This window comes from Ammodytes marinus (genome assembly GCF_949987685.1).
Source record: "Ammodytes marinus genome assembly, chromosome: 21".
In the NCBI taxonomy this organism is placed as follows: Eukaryota; Metazoa; Chordata; class Actinopteri; order Uranoscopiformes; family Ammodytidae; genus Ammodytes; species Ammodytes marinus.
Window position 1 is genome coordinate 1,846,031 of NC_137225.1, and position 19,426 is coordinate 1,865,456.

Below are 19,426 nucleotides of genomic sequence, written 5' to 3' on the forward strand. Positions count from 1 at the left end.
CAGTAGTTACACACATCGTCACACACCTCCCTCCCCCCGCTCTCTTTCTCTCTCTCTTTCCCTCTCATTCTCACACACATACAGTAGTCCACAGTATATAGTCGCAGCGTCGCGGCGAGCAGAGGGATACAGGGGCGAGCGATCGGAGAGCGGCTCGTTGCGCGCGGTGGAGCCGTCATGAGCCGGTCAGCGGGAGTGTGTACCGCGGGGGTGGAAGAGAAGGCTGGGTAGAAGAGAGAAAGATAGAGGGAGAGAGAGAGAAAAAAAGGCTTGGTTTCTAATCAAATGTATCTCGCTCTCCGTCTGCATCATCATGCTGTACTTCCAGCTGGTGATCATGGCCGGGACTGTCATGCTGGCCTACTACTTCGAGTACACCGACACTTTCAGCGTGCACGTGCAGGGCTTCTTCTGCTACGACACCGCCTACACCAAGCCCTACCTGGGGCCGGAGGAGAGCAGCGCCATCCCGCCCGTCCTGCTCTACGCACTGGTGGCCGGCCTGCCCACACTACTGGTGAGTAGGCGAAACACTCACACTCCACCCGCAAACTTCACCCGGCACACATGCACTTTCACTCATCAATTAATTTTTTCTTAAATACTGTGTAGGTCGCGGAACAATCACAATGAGAAAGACTATGTTTTCCGGAATGTTTCATTTTTAAAAAGGTTTTTTTTTTTTTTTTTTTTTTTTTTATCTAGTGTTAATTCAAGTTAGCTATTTTATACAAATTATTGTTTGTTTATTATTCTATACATTATGTAAAATAAGATGTGTTCATCATATTGCTATATGTTCTTTTTTGTTATTATTTATGCTTATGCTTTGGCAATAATAGGCTATACAACAATAGTCATGCCATAAAGCTTTTTGAATTTTTATTTAGAAGCGGATAGCCTAAACTATGTTTCCTCGACACCTGGATTATTATATAACGATTACTGTCGCATCAAAACATTAGGCTAATTGATTACCATCGCCATCATTAAAGGTGCCTGAGGAACTTTCAGTTTGTGTTATTTCTTGCACCTCCTTTGGTCAAAAGCGGTAGTGATTTTACAACGCCAGCTGTTGTTCCTGGGCGAAGTACCCATGACAAATGCATTAAGAAAAAACATATATAAATAGCATTATTTGCATGATGGTCTGTTTCAGAAATATTTTAAAGTTCCTCGTAGTACCTTTCAAAATCTTTGGATAGATAAAAACAAATTTTAGGAATTTATTTATCACGCAAACACACCTCTCCCTCCAATGTGAGGTTCTGCTGCTCAATCGCTGTAAAATGAAAATATATATAACACGTTTGAATACATCCCCATGGGCTCCACCTTAAATTTAAGGTCAGGAATGACAATGTCAATATCAATTATTCACTGTCCTAGATGCCCCCCCCTCCCCACAACAGAGAAACACCCCCACTCCCCATGTACAGATTACAGCTGATTTATGCCTGCTCCTACCTTCCCATCCTTTAAAATTCCAAAATTCTCAAGATCAAATTTAAAATGTAACGTACACCTTATCAGACATCAAAACCTACCTGCCTAAATCCGATGAATTATTAGCCGTCATTTCAGCATACATATTATCGTGGGTGACTTGGATATACCATTGTTTGTTTATCATGGAATCAATATTCTTATATAGTATTGTTGGCTGTTCCCTGATCTTTCATGATGGCACAAATGAAAAATATCAAATGTGTCAAATGTTTTAATCTGCGCACTGATTTGATTTCTTTGAAATGCGCGAATAATCTGAGGAATTCATTCACACAGTTTACCGCTGACTTGATTTCTTGAATTGGACCCAATACATATGAATTGTCAACCTAAATTATTATAAACTGCTTTTCCTGTGGGAAAGTGGATCCTGTAGCCTAATTGTGTTTTAGTGACGTTCATTGATTTTGTTTGGGGCAGCACAACAAGCTGTTAACACAATGCTATAGCCTCATAGGTTAAACTGATATGGTTAATGTGTTGCCAAACAGTTGACTTGATTTCATTTTACCATTGGTTTGGTCTCCAACAACCTCAGAGAAATATGTCTGTATGTTTTGCTGCTAAATGTTCCACTGTGTTCAACAGCTAGTCTGTCGAACTGTGTCTGTGTGCTGGTTGGGGTTGGACAGGTAGTGTTTCAGTATGTCAGAGCTTTTTCACTATAAAAATGCTGCTGCTGCTGCTGCTGCTGCTGCTGCTTTCTGTTGTTGGACACCAGGATGAGGAAAGCGAAATCTGTGGGACAGAAAGCCAAAAAAAAGGTTTTTTAAAAGAGGCTTATCAGTATGACCTCTCACAGTTTACAGAGTAATCTGATCAATTGTTAAAAACAAAACATTATAGCTTTTAGATCCAGCCTCAATGTACAGTGGGTTGAAGCTGACTTGTCCTTGAGCTTAGATTACATTTTAAAATTGAATAAAGATTGACCTGTCAAAATATCATTAGTGGAACCTAATTGTGTAATTGTATTCCTTTTACCTCTTTAGAGTGGAGCGATACAACATGTTTTTCAGAAACAACACTTGTTTATTTATGTGGTTTTTCTCAAAGCTTTGTTTTTCAAATCATTTCCTCCTAATCATAAAAGAACTTGCCCCCTTTTTAAATGTTTTACTGCTCTTCCATTAGCTCTGCAAGTTATGAGCTGATTTTGAAATGAACTTATAAAATGCAGCCAAAAGAAGTGCACCTTGAATGTCAAGTGTAGTGATGACTGCAGGAGCTGGTCTGAAGTTTACACACACTGACCCTGATCCGGCTTCATGTGGGAACGTACGCCTCTGCATCTGTTCAGACCGCTCGCCTGCCTGCCTGTCTGGCTACAACCTCACACACACATGCAAGCACGCACAAACAGACACACTTACACACGGACACACAAACACACTTACACACATACACATACACGCAGCTTAAATCCCTGTGAATGAACACAGCCCAGGCATCCTGGCACGTTACACGTTACACATTCTCAAAGCAGCAATATTTCACTTAACCAGATTTAGCTGTTTAGATCTTCAGATTTAGAAACCCATTGCAGAATAGTAGCAGTCTTTATTACAACGCATACTACTTTTTGTCCACACTGAATTGTCGTCGATTGCTTTTAATAATCACTCATTTACATTTTCATGTCTCTTGAAAGTGGAACAGCTGATTGGCGGAGTGATACGCTGCACTGCACCGGTGTGAGATGACGCAGTGATACATGGCCGAACTACGTGTAAAAAAAATAAAATAAATAAACCGCTGTCTGGGCGGTATACTACTAAACCAGTGAAAAATCCAACATGTAGCGTACAATTTAGAGCTGATATTTCTGTTTTTAGGTAAGCATTGATATACTGTAGGTGGCCCGCTCTGCAACAGTACAACACTGACTTCCGCTACAGCGATGGCTCTTTAAAGTAATGGCGCTGATAGTCATCTCCATCAATCTGGGGATATTGTTCAAAAAACAGAATTGAAGCTTACAAAACATTACGCCCATGAGATGCAGCTAAGGGGTTAGCGCCATGAAGCCAGCGCAGACAGCTGCATAGATGAAAAAGAGAGCGTTTGCATGAGACGCGCAAGTAAAACAATTGTCTGAGATGCTTGTATTTCAACAGTTAAATGTAGATATGCTCTATATGAATTTGCAGAATTTGATTAATTCCAACTTTTCTTTCAAACTGTCCTCAGAAGCTTTTTGCTGATATTTGACACATCCTTTTTCTGCTGCTCCAAAAGCCCTCAGCAGTCTGCATATTTGCCTTCAGATGTACATAGATGAGTGATACACATGATTGGCAGCTTGAAAGTAGGGGAATATTCTGTCTCACCAGTAGTGTTCCAAGCTGAAGTCAGACTGGCAGGAGACACAGTTGACGTGTTAGAAGTTACTTGTCTGTTATCTCGGTATGGGTCCAGCGAAAGTGGTCGATTCTGTTTCTGGCTCCTGAAGTTTGGGGCCATGCCAGTCAGTCGAGTACAGATGGTGTTTCCCCAGGAGAGAATAGGACACTTTGATGTTCCTCTGCGATCTGGTTAGCCCTGCTGTGTGCTGTTTCACAGTCCTGCTGTTAGAGAGATTTGTTCTTATGACTGATTGACTCCTGACAGACTGTTCTACACTGAAATCATGTCCGGGGATGATTCATGGTGGTGTTTTGCTTTAGACTCTTCCTCCTTCCTCCCTATTCTGCAATACATTTTCTGTCCCCTTTGCATGTGTGCATACTGTGTTCGTTCAGCATCAATACTCATCTTTCGATTGTCAGAATTTCAGAACGCTTACACTGGCTCCTTTCCACCTAAAGGAGCAGTGGCTCTACTCCAAAGTCTCTCAGGATGACTGAGCTTCTCACTGTATATCTAAGGGAGATGCTAGCCACCCTCCAGACAAAAACTATTACACCAGGAGTAAAGATATCAAAGGATTTTCCTAACGGTGAGGTAAAGCGAGTACAATACCGCCCCAGCTGCTTCTGCAATCTTACACCCCATTGTCCCCTCACTAGTGAACAAGACCCAGAGGTACTTCACTTGGGGGTAAGGACTCATTCCCTACCCGTATGAGGCAGTCCATCGGTTTCCTGCTGAGAACCATGGCCTCAGATTAAGAGGTGCTGATTGTCATCCCAACCGCTTCACACTCGGCTGCAAACCGATCCAGTGAGAGCTGAAGGTCACAAACCGATGATGCCATCATCTGCAAAAAAGCAGCGATGAGATACCCAGCCCACCAAACTGCAACCCCTCCCCACCATGACTACTCCTGCATAGTGTGTTCATGAATATCACAAACAAGAGTTTTAAAGGGACAGTTCAGTATCACTAAAGTGGGGTTATATGAGATGCATAGTTACTATGTTATCTTATGAAGATGGCGATCAGCGTATTGACTTTGAGGAGTTTAGGGGGAGAGTCATCCAGGCTAATACAGTCATCATTAGCTGAGAGCTGATGTTTAAAATGATCAGAGTACAGTCGTCAAGCTTTTCTCACGACATGACTCCATAAATCTGTCATTGTCCCACCCTTGAGTGCCTGCTTCTTTTCAACCTTAGCTGTCTTAGACCCTGTTTCCACCTGGGATTAACATCTGATTTTTTTAAACTGGTTACAAGTGGACAGCTCTCAGTCCGTGTGTTCCCACTTGTATTTTCAAATGTGACTTCTCTGTCTACTTGTGATCGGATTCCATTTACCCGCGCTGTATTTAAATCAATACGCACATAATTTCCGTTTACATTGCTGTTTTTAACCGGTGGGGTTCAAACAACTAAACATACAGGGCTGTACAGTGCCACAGTTTTAATCGCATTTGCTATTAAAATGCATTACATGCGAAGATAATTACCAGTCTAGGTTGACGAGATAGGCTACTGTCTCATTTAGACAAGGAGGAGCGATGCACAACACTGCTTAGAGGGCTCTACATTAACACTCGCCAAATGCGGGTAAATATCATCTATAGTATATAAAAGTAAAAACTCTTAGGCAAGTAAGTTATTACGCCACTTTGTCTGGTGAAAAATGTGTTTGCCGGGCGGCTTTTCTAACGTCTGATACACTCTTGTCACCACCACCAGTAGGCTACACGGCTTATGCAGTTAAGTTACTTTACGTGCAAACAGAATATTGCCTGTGCGCCTTCACATTAAAAGCCTGTTACTAGCCAAACACGAGTTGACTTTTATTTTTAAACAGATAAGAACAGGAAGTCGTTGCCTTGCAGCTCTCCAGTCAACAGCAGCGATTTCCGTGTTTTCAGATTTACGCAGTGAAATGAAAACAGAGGACAGAAAGCTTGTCATTTGCAATACTGGCGGATGCAACTAACATTCACGAGGCTTCTATAAAAGCTGCATGAACACCAGTGATGCATTTTCAACGTATTTCTGCTCAGGCAGGTGGCTGCAGTTGAGTAGGAGGTCCCTAATGTGGACAAAAGTCACTTTGCTGTTTCCACTATCAAATTAATGCGGACACATCGGACGTAAACCACCTCCGAATGTGGTTTTTGTGATCCGATCTCAATGCGTCTTGAGAGTGTTCTCACCTGTAGTTAGAGCTGTATTCATGTGATCCGATCACAACAACCACATATTAAAGACAAATGGAAACGGGGTCTTAGTTTGGATGTGAACCAGGGCTTGTCATTGTTATTTTACTACTGTATGGTGTGTGATACAAGAACTTTCCATGATGTAGATCCCCTAGCCTCTGTGTACTCATCAATACTGTTGGTACTAGGAAAACATCCTAGTCAGTACAGTCCGAACACTCCCCAAGATCCTCCATAGCTTCACTGGTCCACTGTTTCGATGTCTTCACAAAAGGTTTATAGAGCTTTAATTTCTGATTCCTTTTTAATTAATGCTTTTTAAAAATACAAATGTATCGGGTTAATTTGACCCCAGTCAAAATCGCCCAATTCCACGTTTGCAGTTTTAACAGATGGAACTATTTATTGGGGTCATGTTTGTCATGGGTCCTAATTTAAAGTATCACACCACACTCCATCTGGGGCATCAGGGGAACTCTGTCAGACATTTTAAAGGAGACAAACACAAATCAGCAGATGATGGCTCCTCCTGTCACGTGACAGTATGTACTGAACATAGCACAACCTACATGTTAACACCATTCATTTAACATTATGAACAAATTGAAAGTCTTTGTTTGATTTAAATGTATTCAGATTTTATATTGACAGAGGCTCATTCTGAGACTAGGGTCATTCTCTACTTTTGCATTGGAAAAAACAATGCTTCTCACAGAGCTCACCTCCACTTTACTGCAATATGCATTGTTCCCCTAGCCTGGCATTCCCAGACCTGCCACTAGGCGCTGGCAAATTAAATTTGCTACGCCTGTTGGTCTGGAAACTCTCCGTTGAAGCTTTTTCAAAAAGACTTGAAATCTGGGCTCACGGTTCAATTGGTTCTATCTAATATGGGCGGGCCAGAGCCCTTTGTATGGTAGCCTACTCTGGGGAGGACGTAACCGGATGACGACAGTAACGTGCATGCGACGTCGAAGCCGTGATAGTAAACATCAAAGATGGCTGCGGATATGTTGTGCGAGTTTGAGACTGCTTTGGCCTCTACCCTTAACGATTTGGAAGAAGGCACTCAAATCTTTCATTAGCAAGTAAGTGGAATGTTCTGTTTTGCCGACCGACCACGGCAAACGTTTAATTTAACAGTTTAACAGCTGTTCGCTAAACGAACGGGGCTTACGTCACCTTGTGCATCGCTCTGATTGGTTGTAGTTAGGGTTGCAAAATTCCGGGAATTTTCAAAGTTGGAAACTTTCCATGGGAATTAACGGGAATTTATGGGAATTAACGGGAATTTTGGGAATTAACAGGAATAAACGGGAATTTACTCAATTTAAAGCAAACCAAATGCACTACATTCTCCTAACTATGTTATTTCAGTCCTGGCAAACGTTTTAGACAGTAAAAAGCAGTTTTTTCAACTAAGTTTTTATATATTTATGAACATTTAATTTCAAATCAGATTTTTTTTTAAGTTTATTGAGACACCCAACTTGATTTCATATATTGATTTTTACTAGACCAGGTTTACAGAGGCTTAAACAGTGATTATAAATATAGTTGGGGAAAATATATTTGAGCAAAATCTTGACTAAAATAACCAGATTTTATGCAAGTAACCTTGGCAAGTTGCACATAGCACACATCCTACTGCAGGGGTACTGAGGCCATGCCCCCTACATGCTCTGTGCATTCCTCCATCACATGGGGGGCATTTGACTTTATTTATTGAATAGGTTGGGTCAGACAGATGAGTAATATTTAACTCAACATTCATCTTTTTGTTGTTCAGTGAAATTAAATTGTTCATAAAATAATCAAAACTTGATAAAGTTCTTCTTACAAATAAATCTGTTCAAATGTAATGATTTTTAATTGTATTATTTTGCATGGATGTCAGCCTATGACCAAACATAGTGTTTAGATGTTTAGATTTATGTTTGGATATGAAAAAAAATTATTTAAATTACCGACATTTAGTTAATTCCTATAATTTCCAATTTTGAATATTCCCAAAATTCCCGAGCGAAAGTTCCCGTGGAAACTTTCCACCCCTTTGCAACCCTAGTTGTAGTGCTATCCAACTGCGTGCAGTGGCATTTGAAATGCACGAGTAGGAGCCGCCCCTTGAATTACTATTGATCGTGGCCAGACCCTCTATCGTTCAAGATATCAGGGTCTGGATTTCCAGGCTATTGTTCCCCTGGTGTTCATATAAACTTCCTCAGAAGCTTCCAGGGCATACTTAGTCACTAAACCACATCTAAACTAACAGATCCACATATCATCCAGCATGTGAGGGCTGAAGAAGAGCACAGGATGTCCATAGATACTGTGTGTTCACTTCCACTCCGTGAAGACAAATAAAAGCAAAGATTAAAAGGACGTTACAGCCCATTCGCTCCCACTCTTCTCAGTCAATTATTTTCTTTCCAAGAATGAAAGTGCCATTAAGATGGATGTGCACACAGCACACTTTGGCAGAAAGCCTTAGCCTGCAGCATCCAGCCACTGGGACACAAATCCATCTATCATCTCGCTGCATTCTTGGCCACATTTGTTATTTTTTTCTTCTTTTCTTATAAACAGGCATTGAATTCAGGCAGAATTGGTTCTGAACATATGTCCACTCACAAGTGATTTTAGTGATGAATTTGTGGTATTGTTTTTCAGTATTTTCACAAACAAAAATGATGCGGTCCAGACCTGTCATATGAGTCATGTCACAATAAGAAATACGCTTTTTTGCCAACAACAGTGAAACAAGTCACAGACAGTGGCTGATGTCTCCCTCCTTTGATTGGTTACTTTGAACACGGACCATGACCTTCACTGATAGAGGCCAAAAAAACAGCAATCGCTGACAAAGCCACATTTCAGTATAAATCATGTCAGAGCAAGGGCGTCTTACACTTAGACGCACATATTTAGCTGGCTATAGTGGACTGTTATCTGAGGTTGTGGTCGTTGGCAAAGTTACTTTATTATTCAATGGTTACTACATTGAAATTTGTCTTTCCGCAGATCCCCTCTCAAGTTACCACACTTCGGAGGGGGTCAGAGCGCAGGGTCAGCCGTAGTACAGCGCCCCTGGAGCAGTTTGGGGTAGAGACACAATGGTAGAGATGGTGGGCACCGTAGACATAATACCAGCCACTACTAGTTTAACAACTAACACCCTCCTGTCCGGTGCTGGGTATTGAACCAATGACCTCATGGTTACTGGTCGGCCACCTTTCCTCTAGGCCATCCTATCACCACAAGTGATCAATCGAAGGAGGGAGACTGATCTGTCACAGCCCGTGCTCCCAGGATGCATTTGTGCACATGGGAAATAAATGCTTTTTCTTCTCACAGATACAGTTCTATGTGTGTTCTATGGTGTGTTTGGTTTTTATTTCCATCAGGAGAGCCTTTAATGAATCAGAGGATTTTAGAATTAACTGAATTCATTTATTTAGAAGGCTGAGACGAAGATGCATTTCGGAAGAGTCTTTCGGCGGTGGGCGCTCTTGGTGTAGTGGTCAGAGCTGCCTCGTCGCAGCAGACTCTGGCCCCTGGGTCGTTCTTTGCATGTCGTCCCCCTCTCTGTCCCATTTAATCTGTCTCTCCACACTGTCAACCCCATTGTGATGGCTTCTAGTGAAACTGTGCAGAGAAACCCCCCCCCCCCCCCCTCCCAAAAGAGGCTATACACAGGTGGTGAAGAGCTGAAGATCTGGATGGATGCTGTGGAATCTGATGATGATGGGATGGGGTATGGAGATGAATTGGGTGGGGGAGGGTTGCATTGATCACGGAAATAATAACTGACAGCAAGGAAAGGACGGTTTGAAACTTTTGACCACAGGGAACTATGGAGAGAGAGAGTGAGACGGAGAGAGAGATAAAGAGAGAGAGAGAGATCATGCCAGAATGACACTGAGTGCAATGCAAATAGTCAATCTCCCTGATTGAACTTTGGCTAAGCTTAATACGCTTAACTTTTGAAACCAATTAAACGGCCTGGGCTACTCACTTCTCCACCCACACACAATGCAATAGACAAGAATGGAATGAGACAGGTGATGTCAGGGACAGAAAGGCAGGTTGACATAAACTATAAAGCAAGACTCACATAGCATCAACGCACTGCACATTTAATGAAATCTAATCTCTGAGTGGATTTGTTCTTAAACAGGGACATATTATTGCCGTTAGCTAAACCAGTGCTTCTCAAATGGTGGGGCGCGCCCCCCTGGGGGGGCGCCGTGAGTTGTCAGGGGGGGCGCGAGCTGCCTTGATTTCCAACTGACAAAAAAAAAAAAAAAAAATTTTTTTTTTTTTAGTGCTAGCTAGCGATGTGTGCTTGTGTATGGTCATATCCGCGCGAAAGGCCGCGATTTGCAGTAGATAAATGTCCACATGTTTCTCCAAGTGTCTCTGTAGGCTATTTAAAAATAAATCAAGCAAGTTAGTAGACTAATAATAACATTAATGAATTATTGGTTATCGCATCACAGAAGGCTTATTGGCCTATAATAATAAAAAAACACCACCTTAACTATGTTCACAGTTTAAAAATGTTTTGAATAAAATGCAAACCTCAGTGAATCATTTGCTCTTGTTTCTCTGTCCTGTCTCTGATCTTGTTTACAATGTTACAAATTGAGCTAATAAACTGAACTTTTAATTTGTTTGCTGCAGAAGTTACCTCAGCTAATTTTTGTTTCTAATTTGATAATAAGGTGATTGTATGCAGAATGCTCGTGCCAGAAACTCATACAGTGGTTTTGTACAGATAAATAAATAAATATTAGCAGGTTCTCAACAGTATTTCAATTTAGGGGGGGCGCGAAAACATTTCTGTCCCCTAGGGGGGGCATGACAGAAAGTAATTGAGAACCACTGAGCTAAACGATTGACGGCATGCTCCAGTGTTAATTTAGTTGACTATGACGTAAAATATTCGTCAACAAACCTTTTTCACGGACGAAAACTAAATAAAAACTAAATAAAAAGCAGATATGATGACAAAGACTGAGACGAATATAACTGACACGAGACGAAAATGTTAGGGCGGGACGAATGGAGGAGAGATCCAATCGGAACTACTCTTTTTGTGGGTAAAGTTGGGAAGAAATCCAATCAGTGCAAAGCAGCGAATGCAACCCTGTGGCGGTGAAAATCACCGGGAGATTTTTATTAGGGGCCAAGCCCGAGAAGGGCATGGGACCGCGTTTTGCAGAGCAACGCGGTTCCATAGCCCTGCTGGGCAGGGAACCCTATTGTTTTTGCCGGAATTTTTATTCCTCCACCCTTAAACTGGTGCTGCAGCCCAAACCGTAAAGGGTTGGGACATGCCACTTGCATGACTAGATCCAGGTCCGTGCCTGGTACGCAGACAAAAAATTCAGACATGCAGGCCACGGAGACTTCCGGGTTGCAGAGCATGGAGTAGGTGCGTTCGCTCTCTAGCTCCCACTGACTATTTCGGACCTAACTGATTAAACCCTATTTTCATCGATTTTTTTTTGTGCTTGTATTGCCGGTAACACTAGCACTGATTTGGAAAAATGCCCAGAGGAAAGAAAGGAGCAAAAAGAGATTCAGCAGAGTCAGATATGTCCTCGGACAGCGTGGCTAGCACTGACGTTGGTGCTAGCTCAATGGCTTCCATTTCGGATCTGCTTGAGCAGCATAGAGCAGCCATAGCTGCTGAGTTCAAGTCATTGTTCGACAGAATGGTCACTAAGCTAGACAACATCCAGGCCGTGGTCTCAGGCAATGGGAAACGTATAACCGATCTCGAGGAGAATGCAGAAACTGTTTGTGGACGCCTGGAGCAACTTGAGGCTACGTGCTCCTCACTGCAGGAAGACAACAAGTCGCTGAAATCTAAACTATCGGATTTGGAAGGGAGAAGCAGGAGACAGAACGTTCGTATTGTGGGCTTACCAGAGTCACTTGAAGGTGCACGCCCCACCGCCTTTTTCTCCGAGCTCCTCGTCGAGGTTTTTGGTGATTAAGTTCTCCCTTCTCCCCCGGAACTGGACAGAGCTCACCGCACTTTGTCACCCAAACCTGGCCCGGGCAAGAGATTGCGGCCCGTCATCATCTGCTTCCACCGATACCAGATTAAAGACTTGATCATGAGAGAGGCACGTAAACAAGGCAAGCTGGAATACCACGGCCACAAGCTCCGGTTCTACGAGGATTACAGCGTGGAGGTCGTGAAGCAGCGGGCTGAATACAGGGGGGTCATGGCTGTGCTTTATCAGCGCAGTCTCCGTCCCTCTCTCCTATTCCCTGCGGCGAGAGAAGGTGGTTGCGGTCCGTCTCTGAAGCATCTAACTACATCTCTACATTGAGTGTGAGTCCGTAGTAAATACGATTGCCTGCTGTGAGTATACAAATTTGGACAAACGCTCTTTTCATATCCCCAGCCAAACTCTCAGACTGATGGTACTACACATATTTTTTCTCCCTTTTTTAAAAATGAGTAAATCAGCCGGGTGAGCGTGACATTTCTGTTGCTTGTCATTTTGACGTATTGTGTAGCTCACTCGCTTTTTATTTTATTTGTATCTCTATTTTAAAACGGCTGGATTAGCGTGTCTATTCTTTCTTTTTTTCAATTTTTTTTTTTTTTGCCATTTGGACAGCTTGTCTAACTCACGCCTTGTTCTTTTTTTTGTATTTTGAATCTGCTGGGTGAGCATGGTATTTTTGTTTAGTGCGTTGTCATTTTGACAGTTTGCTGGATTGTTCATAGTGTTACTAGGCTGTTATGGGGTGAAATGTACAAGACCTATGTGGGAAGCTAGCACAGGTCAGGAAGTTAAGGCTTGGAATGTTTGGTGTGAGACTAGTAAGGGTCTTTTGGGGTTTGCTGTTTAGAGCAATATATGGGGTGGGATGGGTTGGTGTTAACTGAGGGTTTAACTGATAAGCCATCACCTGCTGTGTTTTCAGTTATTTGTGTTTTCCTTTTTTTTGTGTGTTTTTCTTTCCCTCTGTATTTTGCTACTCTTTTTCTTATCGGAGCAACTCTTTTTATTCTCACTATAACTGAGCTAATTTAATTAGTTGGAATGTCAAGGGGCTAAATCACCAAGTGAAAAGGGGTAAGGTCTTAACCCACCTAAAACGGCTCAGGGCTGGAATAGTTTTCCTTCAAGAAACCCACTTACATGAATTAAGTAAATGCTGGCGTGGACAATTTTTTCATTCTAATTTCAGGGGTAAGGCTAGGGGCACAGCTATCCTTATTGATAGTAATATTCCTTTTGAGTCCTCAAACATTATATCAGATAAAAATGGACGTTTTATTATTGTCTCAGGCAAACTGCGCAATAAGTCAGTCATCTTGGCCAACGTCTACGCGCCTAACGTCGATGATGTAGAATTCTTTAAGAGATTTTTTTCTCAACTCCCTGATCTCAATTCCCATTCTCTTATTCTTGGTGGGGATTTTAATTGTTATCTAGATCCAGTCTTAGATCGCTCTTCCCCCAAACCTGCCACTCTTAGCAGATCTGCAGGTTATATCAAATCATTTCTTGCTGATTATAGCCTCTCTGATCCATACAGGTTTTTATACCCCACAGGAAGAGAATATTCATTCTTTTCACATGTCCACCATACTTACACCCAAATTGATAATTTTTTTGTTGATAATTCATTGATGTCAGACCTAAAGTCATGCAGTTATGAAAGTATTGTGATCTCAGATCACGCTCCTCTGCTCCTTCAACTGGCTTTCTCTGACGTTGAGTATACAAGAAGGCAGTGGAGACTGGATCCAGTGTTGCTCACAGATGAGAGTTTTCTTTCACACATCTCTACACAAATTAAGACTTTTTTGAGTATAAATAAAACACCAGATGTGTCCAATGCAACAATTTGGGAAGCCCTGAAAGCCTATTTGAGAGGTGAAATTATATCATTTGCAGCATACAAAAATAAGTGTACAAAACAGAAACAAACTGAAATTGCTGATCAGATTCTGAACATAGACAGACAATATGCTAATTCACCTTCATCTGAACTTTACAAAGAACGTTTAAAACTTCAGACAGAATTCAACCTTCTTTCCTCTCGTCAAGTTGCTGACCAGTTGCTTAGGAGCAGAAGTACTTTTTACGAGCATGGTGACAAGATTGGTAAACTCCTGGCCAATCAACTGCGCGGATTTAGAGCGAAGCAACTCATCCCTGGAATACGGACAGACAGTGGGTGTACATCATCAGATCAGAAATTGATAAACGAAAAGTTCAAAACATTCTATTCAAATTTGTATAGTTCTGATTGTACACTAGACGTAACGGTGATGGAAACCTTTTTCAGTAACCTAAACATGCCTTCCCTTTCTCAAGACCTGAGACATAGCCTTGAGGCACCTATTACTCAGAAGGAAATTATTGCAGCAATAACATCTATGCAATTAGGCAAATCTCCTGGTCCAGACGGACTTCCATCTGACTTTTTTAAGAAATTTTCAGACGAATTGTCGCCTTTTTTATGTTCAGTATTCTCAGACTCATTTGACTCAGGTAAACTCCCGCCTTCGTTCTATCAGGCCTGTATTTCCCTGTTGTTAAAAAATGATAAAGATCCTCTAGATTGTGCATCATACCGACCAATTTCACTATTAAATACAGATGTGAAGATACTTGCTAAAATTCACGCCCACAGATTGGAGGATGTTCTCCCCTCTATCATATCCCCCGACCAAACTGGGTTTATAAAGGGACGCCAATCACTTTATAATATCCGCCGGCTAATGAACATTTTATATTCCCCCAGAAATATTGAATCAGAATGCCTCGCTTCTATGGATGCTGAAAAAGCATTTGATAGAGTAGAATGGAATTATTTGTTTTTCACCCTTGAAAAATTCAGTTTGGGTCCTGTTTTCACTTCTTGGGTTAAATTATTATATGCATGCCCTTCTGCCTCAGTATTAACAAACAGCCGTTACTCAAGTAGTTTTGATCTTCACCGTGGGACCCGGCAGGGTTGTCCTTTGAGCCCGCTCCTTTTTGCTATTGCAATCGAACCACTTGCGATTGCCATTCGCGGTAACAAACAGATTCAGGGGATATGGAGAGGAGGAATTGAACATAAGGTATCATTATACGCCGATGACTTACTTTTGTTTGTCGCCAAGCCAGCCACCTCTTTACCGGAGGCACTTTCTGTGTTGGAGGTCTTTAGTCAGTTTTCTGGCTATAAACTTAACTTGAGTAACTCTTTCCGATTAATAAAGAAGCTCTTAAACTTGATTATACAGCTCTCCCACTCAAAGTGGTGACATATCATCTGAGTTACCTTGGGGTATGTTTTACCAGAAATTTTAAAAACCTATTTAAATCGAACTTCCTCAAATTATTGGATCAGGCGAAGCAAATATATTGGTCTCCTCTGGCTTTCTCTCTCATAGGTAGAATAAATTCAATTAAAATGACATTACTCCCAAAGTTCCTATATCTATTCCAATGTCTCCCCATCTTTCTCCCCAAATCCTTTTTTCAGGCCCTTGACTCTTTAATGATAAATTATATTTGGAATGGTAAACACCCTCGGTTACGGAAAGCTTTTCTTCAAAGACCCAAACAAACAGGTGGAATGGCCCTCCCTAATTTCCAATACTATTACTGGGCTGCTAATATCCATTCTTTAGTGTATTGGGTGCATTTTCACCTTGACGACTCAGCCCCAGTCTGGGTAACAATGGAGTCCAGCGCTATTAGCCCATTGTCTCTACCTGCCCTCTTAAGCGCCGCACTTCCACTCTCTTCGGCTATTCCCAACAGTAGTCCCGTGATTAAGCACTCCCTTCGAATTTGGACCCAATTTAGGAAGAATTTTGGAATGCAGAATTTTTCACTTTTCAGCCCAATTGCAGCTAATCATTTGTTTACTCCCTCGACGGTGGATGGTGCATTCAAGATCTGGCATAAAAAAGGCTTAAAATGCATCAGTGATTTATTTATTAATGATCTATTTGCTAGTTTTTCTCAATTGACAAAACATTTTGGTATCGAAAAGACTAATTTTTTCCGATTTCTGCAAATCAGGCATTTTACGCAGAAGTTAATTCCCCAATTCCCTTATAAACCTCCAGCCAATCATGTCGATTTGTTTCTTTCTGTTAACCCCACATTAAAAGGCTCAATTTCTGTGTTTTTCAACCTTATTTCGAAGTTGCATAGCCCCTCATTAGCAGCTATAAGAACCCTGTGGGAGCAGGACCTAGGTTCTGCCTTCACAGATCACATGTGGGATTCAGTCCTGGATCGGATACACTCTACCTCCATGTGCGCCCAACATGCTCTTGTGCAATTTAAAGTAATTAAATTATTTTAAAAAACCAACAACAACAATAGAAGAGTAGCTACCTCCTCCCCTCTTTTATTTGATTTAATTTTATTTCTTCATGTTTTTTTTTGTTTTTTTTTTCATATTGATTGTTTATTTTTGTTTCTTGTAGCGTGTATTACGTTTATGTAATTTTTAACATTGTGTATTGTTTTTTGTGCTGATTTTTTGATGCAGGATTGTTTGTAGTTGGGGGTGGGATATGGGCGGGGTGTGTTCGGGGGAAGAAAAAAGGGTAAAAAACTTAATCATTGTACTGTAATTGCTTCGCAAATCTTTTGTTGAATAAAAAAACCTTTGAAAGACATGCAGGCCACTAGGTGGCGCTACAACAAAGGAAAATGCTTTTTGGGCTATAACTCCCACACCAAACGTCCGAGAGTCAAAAACTTTATATTATCCACAGATGCCCACAAGTCAGCTGCATCTTTTGAGATAGGCCACGCCCATTTGCGTATAGATTTTTCGCTACATCGCAAAAACTCTGTCAGTCACCAAAACATACTCCTCCTACAGTTTTCGCCCCAATTTGGACGAAACCAAAAGCATTATGCTCTACAGACTCCCACGAGCAAAAGTTGTATAAAGAATTTGTCTCGACCATCTGAAGACCAAACGGTAGCGCTTTGAAGATTCGTGCAAATCCCTTAAAAAAAAATAAAAATAAAGTGATTTTCTTGAAACTCAGGGGAGACTGTCATGGGGCATACCTGAGTCTCTAAAAAAAATATGGCCAAGAAATTCCTATGTTGGCGAGACTTATTAAACAAATGTGTTGTTCACAGTTACTTCCTTTTTTCGCCATTTAGTGTTTTGCCGGGAAATTCAAAAAAAGTGACTTTACAGTGGAGAGGCTGATAATCTGCTTTTGCTCATAACTCCCCATCCAAACATCGCACATTCAAAAACTTGACATCCACTCTTTTGGTAAATTGAGCTGCAGCTTTCTACCTTAGGCAGTTTTGCAAAATGTATCAATAGGGGGCGCCAAAACCACAAAAAATGTATATCTTGTAACAACAGCAAAGAAAACGCGTTTGAGGTAATAACTTCCACACCGAACATCCACACCGAACATCCCACAGTATACTGTATATTTTCTCTAGTCGCGCTGTCAGTTTGGCGACATGGCTCTGTGTATCCAGGCTCAAGAAATGCAATCCGATCGCGGAAGCCTTCCACATCAACAACGTTAACGGGCAGGATATCCCCTTTCTTTATATGTCCATGGATATCCCCGGTTTATTTTAGCCGTAAAGCCACAGGGCTTTTCTGTGGCGGCTCCCACTGGCGAAGTGTCACTGTGAATGACACCGCGTTACCCACCGCCACGGAGTTTCAACTGGCAACTTGCTATTTCGCTCGCGCAAGGCGTTTGTGTTTTGATTTAACATCAGTCTTGGGCGAGTACTTTAACTTTATGCTGAATAAACCAATGCACTGCAATCGCTGAAAGCGAAAGTGTTCGGGCGGGGGCGGGGCAGAGCGCACACAGAAAGGTTCGCTGCATTTACCACACAAGACACGGCGTGCAACACAATAATCGTTTTATTACGATTATCTTGTTTTCATGGTCGAGGGAAGCCAAAATCGAATTTGAATTTTAATTAATCGCCCAGCCCTATACGCTAGTTTGGTTAAACATGACTATAAATCATTATAACAACGTTTATAGGTCTTAAAAGTCGAAAAAGTATAATAGGTCCTCTTTAATACCAACCATTCAAAAAAGAAAGAAAAGCTTAGTCGAGTAAAAGCTGCTTATATTTAGTCGACTAAAAGCTGCTTATATTTTGTTAACTAAGACTAGACTAAGGGTGTATTCACACATGCCGTGTTTAGTTCGGTTGAAACGAACTCAGATGCACTTCTGCCTTCGGTGCGCATCTTTCAGGCAGGTGTGAATACAGCAATCGCACTCGGGTGCGGACCAAACAAACGCTCCGAGACCCAGCTGAAGAGGTAGTCTCGATGCGTTTCCAAACGCACTCTGCTGCAGTTCGTTTGTGGTGTGAATTTGTTCGGACTCGATCCGACCCAAATGCAGGAGGCACTGTGCCTTTTCTTTCTTTTCTTTTTTAATAAATAGCCGTCAGCTTCACATTATGGGAAAGTGTTGTTGTCACCATTATTAGGAAGATTAGTTGTGGTTTGACCGGGAGCCCAGAACAATATAAATGCTGAATGTGTTCAGCGATCAGATGAAGGAGAGGGGAGCGTCTCTCGCACAGTGCCAACAGGTTCACGCTGCGCAAGAAGTGTGTGTTTTTATTTTGCTTCCCATGTACGGGACCGTCAATACTATCCCCGTGTCAGTTTGGAGCTGAACTGCGCCGACCCAGCTGATACACAGCTTAATCAGCTGAGTGTCAGCTTGAGCCTATTCTTCTCGCGTGACGCGCATCCAGCACCAAAAATACAGTAAAAATGATGTTTCACATCGTAGGCTACAAGCCACATAACGTGGCATTGACATAAGGCTACACATTATGACCATATGAAACAACAATAATTTGATGTTTTTCCTCTTTATTTATAGGTTAGATGTAGGCCCTTTTATTATTTTTAGCCTCATATTATATCAATGATATATATTTCGCAGTTTAAACGTTGTGCTTCCTGTTTCTCTCCACCCCAGAATGTCTGTCCAATGAATGAATGACCTCAGATCACGTGTGGTTTTGCTTCGTAATGCTGGTTCACTTGCAAAAGGGGCAATATGAAAGTGGACCACACCAAACAAAAAAAATCAAAACTCTATTTGGTCTGGACCAAAGCAAGTGCACTAGCGGACTTTCCCAGTGTGAATACACCCTAAGACTAAAAGATTTCAGATGACTGATATTCAAAAGACTAAGACTAAATCAGAATTTGCTGCCAACACTGACTCAACAGTACTATCAAAGAAACAGAATTAATCAAATTGGGACTGTGCTCTCTGTAACGAGTCTGCAGAAACAAACTGGACAGCAGAATTAGAACTAGGGGTGCAACCAGCGG

General features: G+C 41.7%; 1 protein-coding gene across 1 annotated transcript in view; it reads left to right on the forward strand.

Moving 5' to 3' along the window:
- Positions 1 to 313: 313 nt before the first annotated feature.
- Positions 314 to 19,426, forward strand: part of LOC307267773 (phospholipid phosphatase-related protein type 5-like) — a gene marked incomplete at both ends in the record, with an annotated part of 82,658 nt that continues 63,545 nt past the window's right edge. The window contains one exon of the mRNA XM_080050168.1: positions 314 to 517. Coding sequence (XP_079906294.1) covers positions 314 to 517 — 204 coding nt within the window. The remainder of the gene's footprint in view (positions 518 to 19,426) is intronic.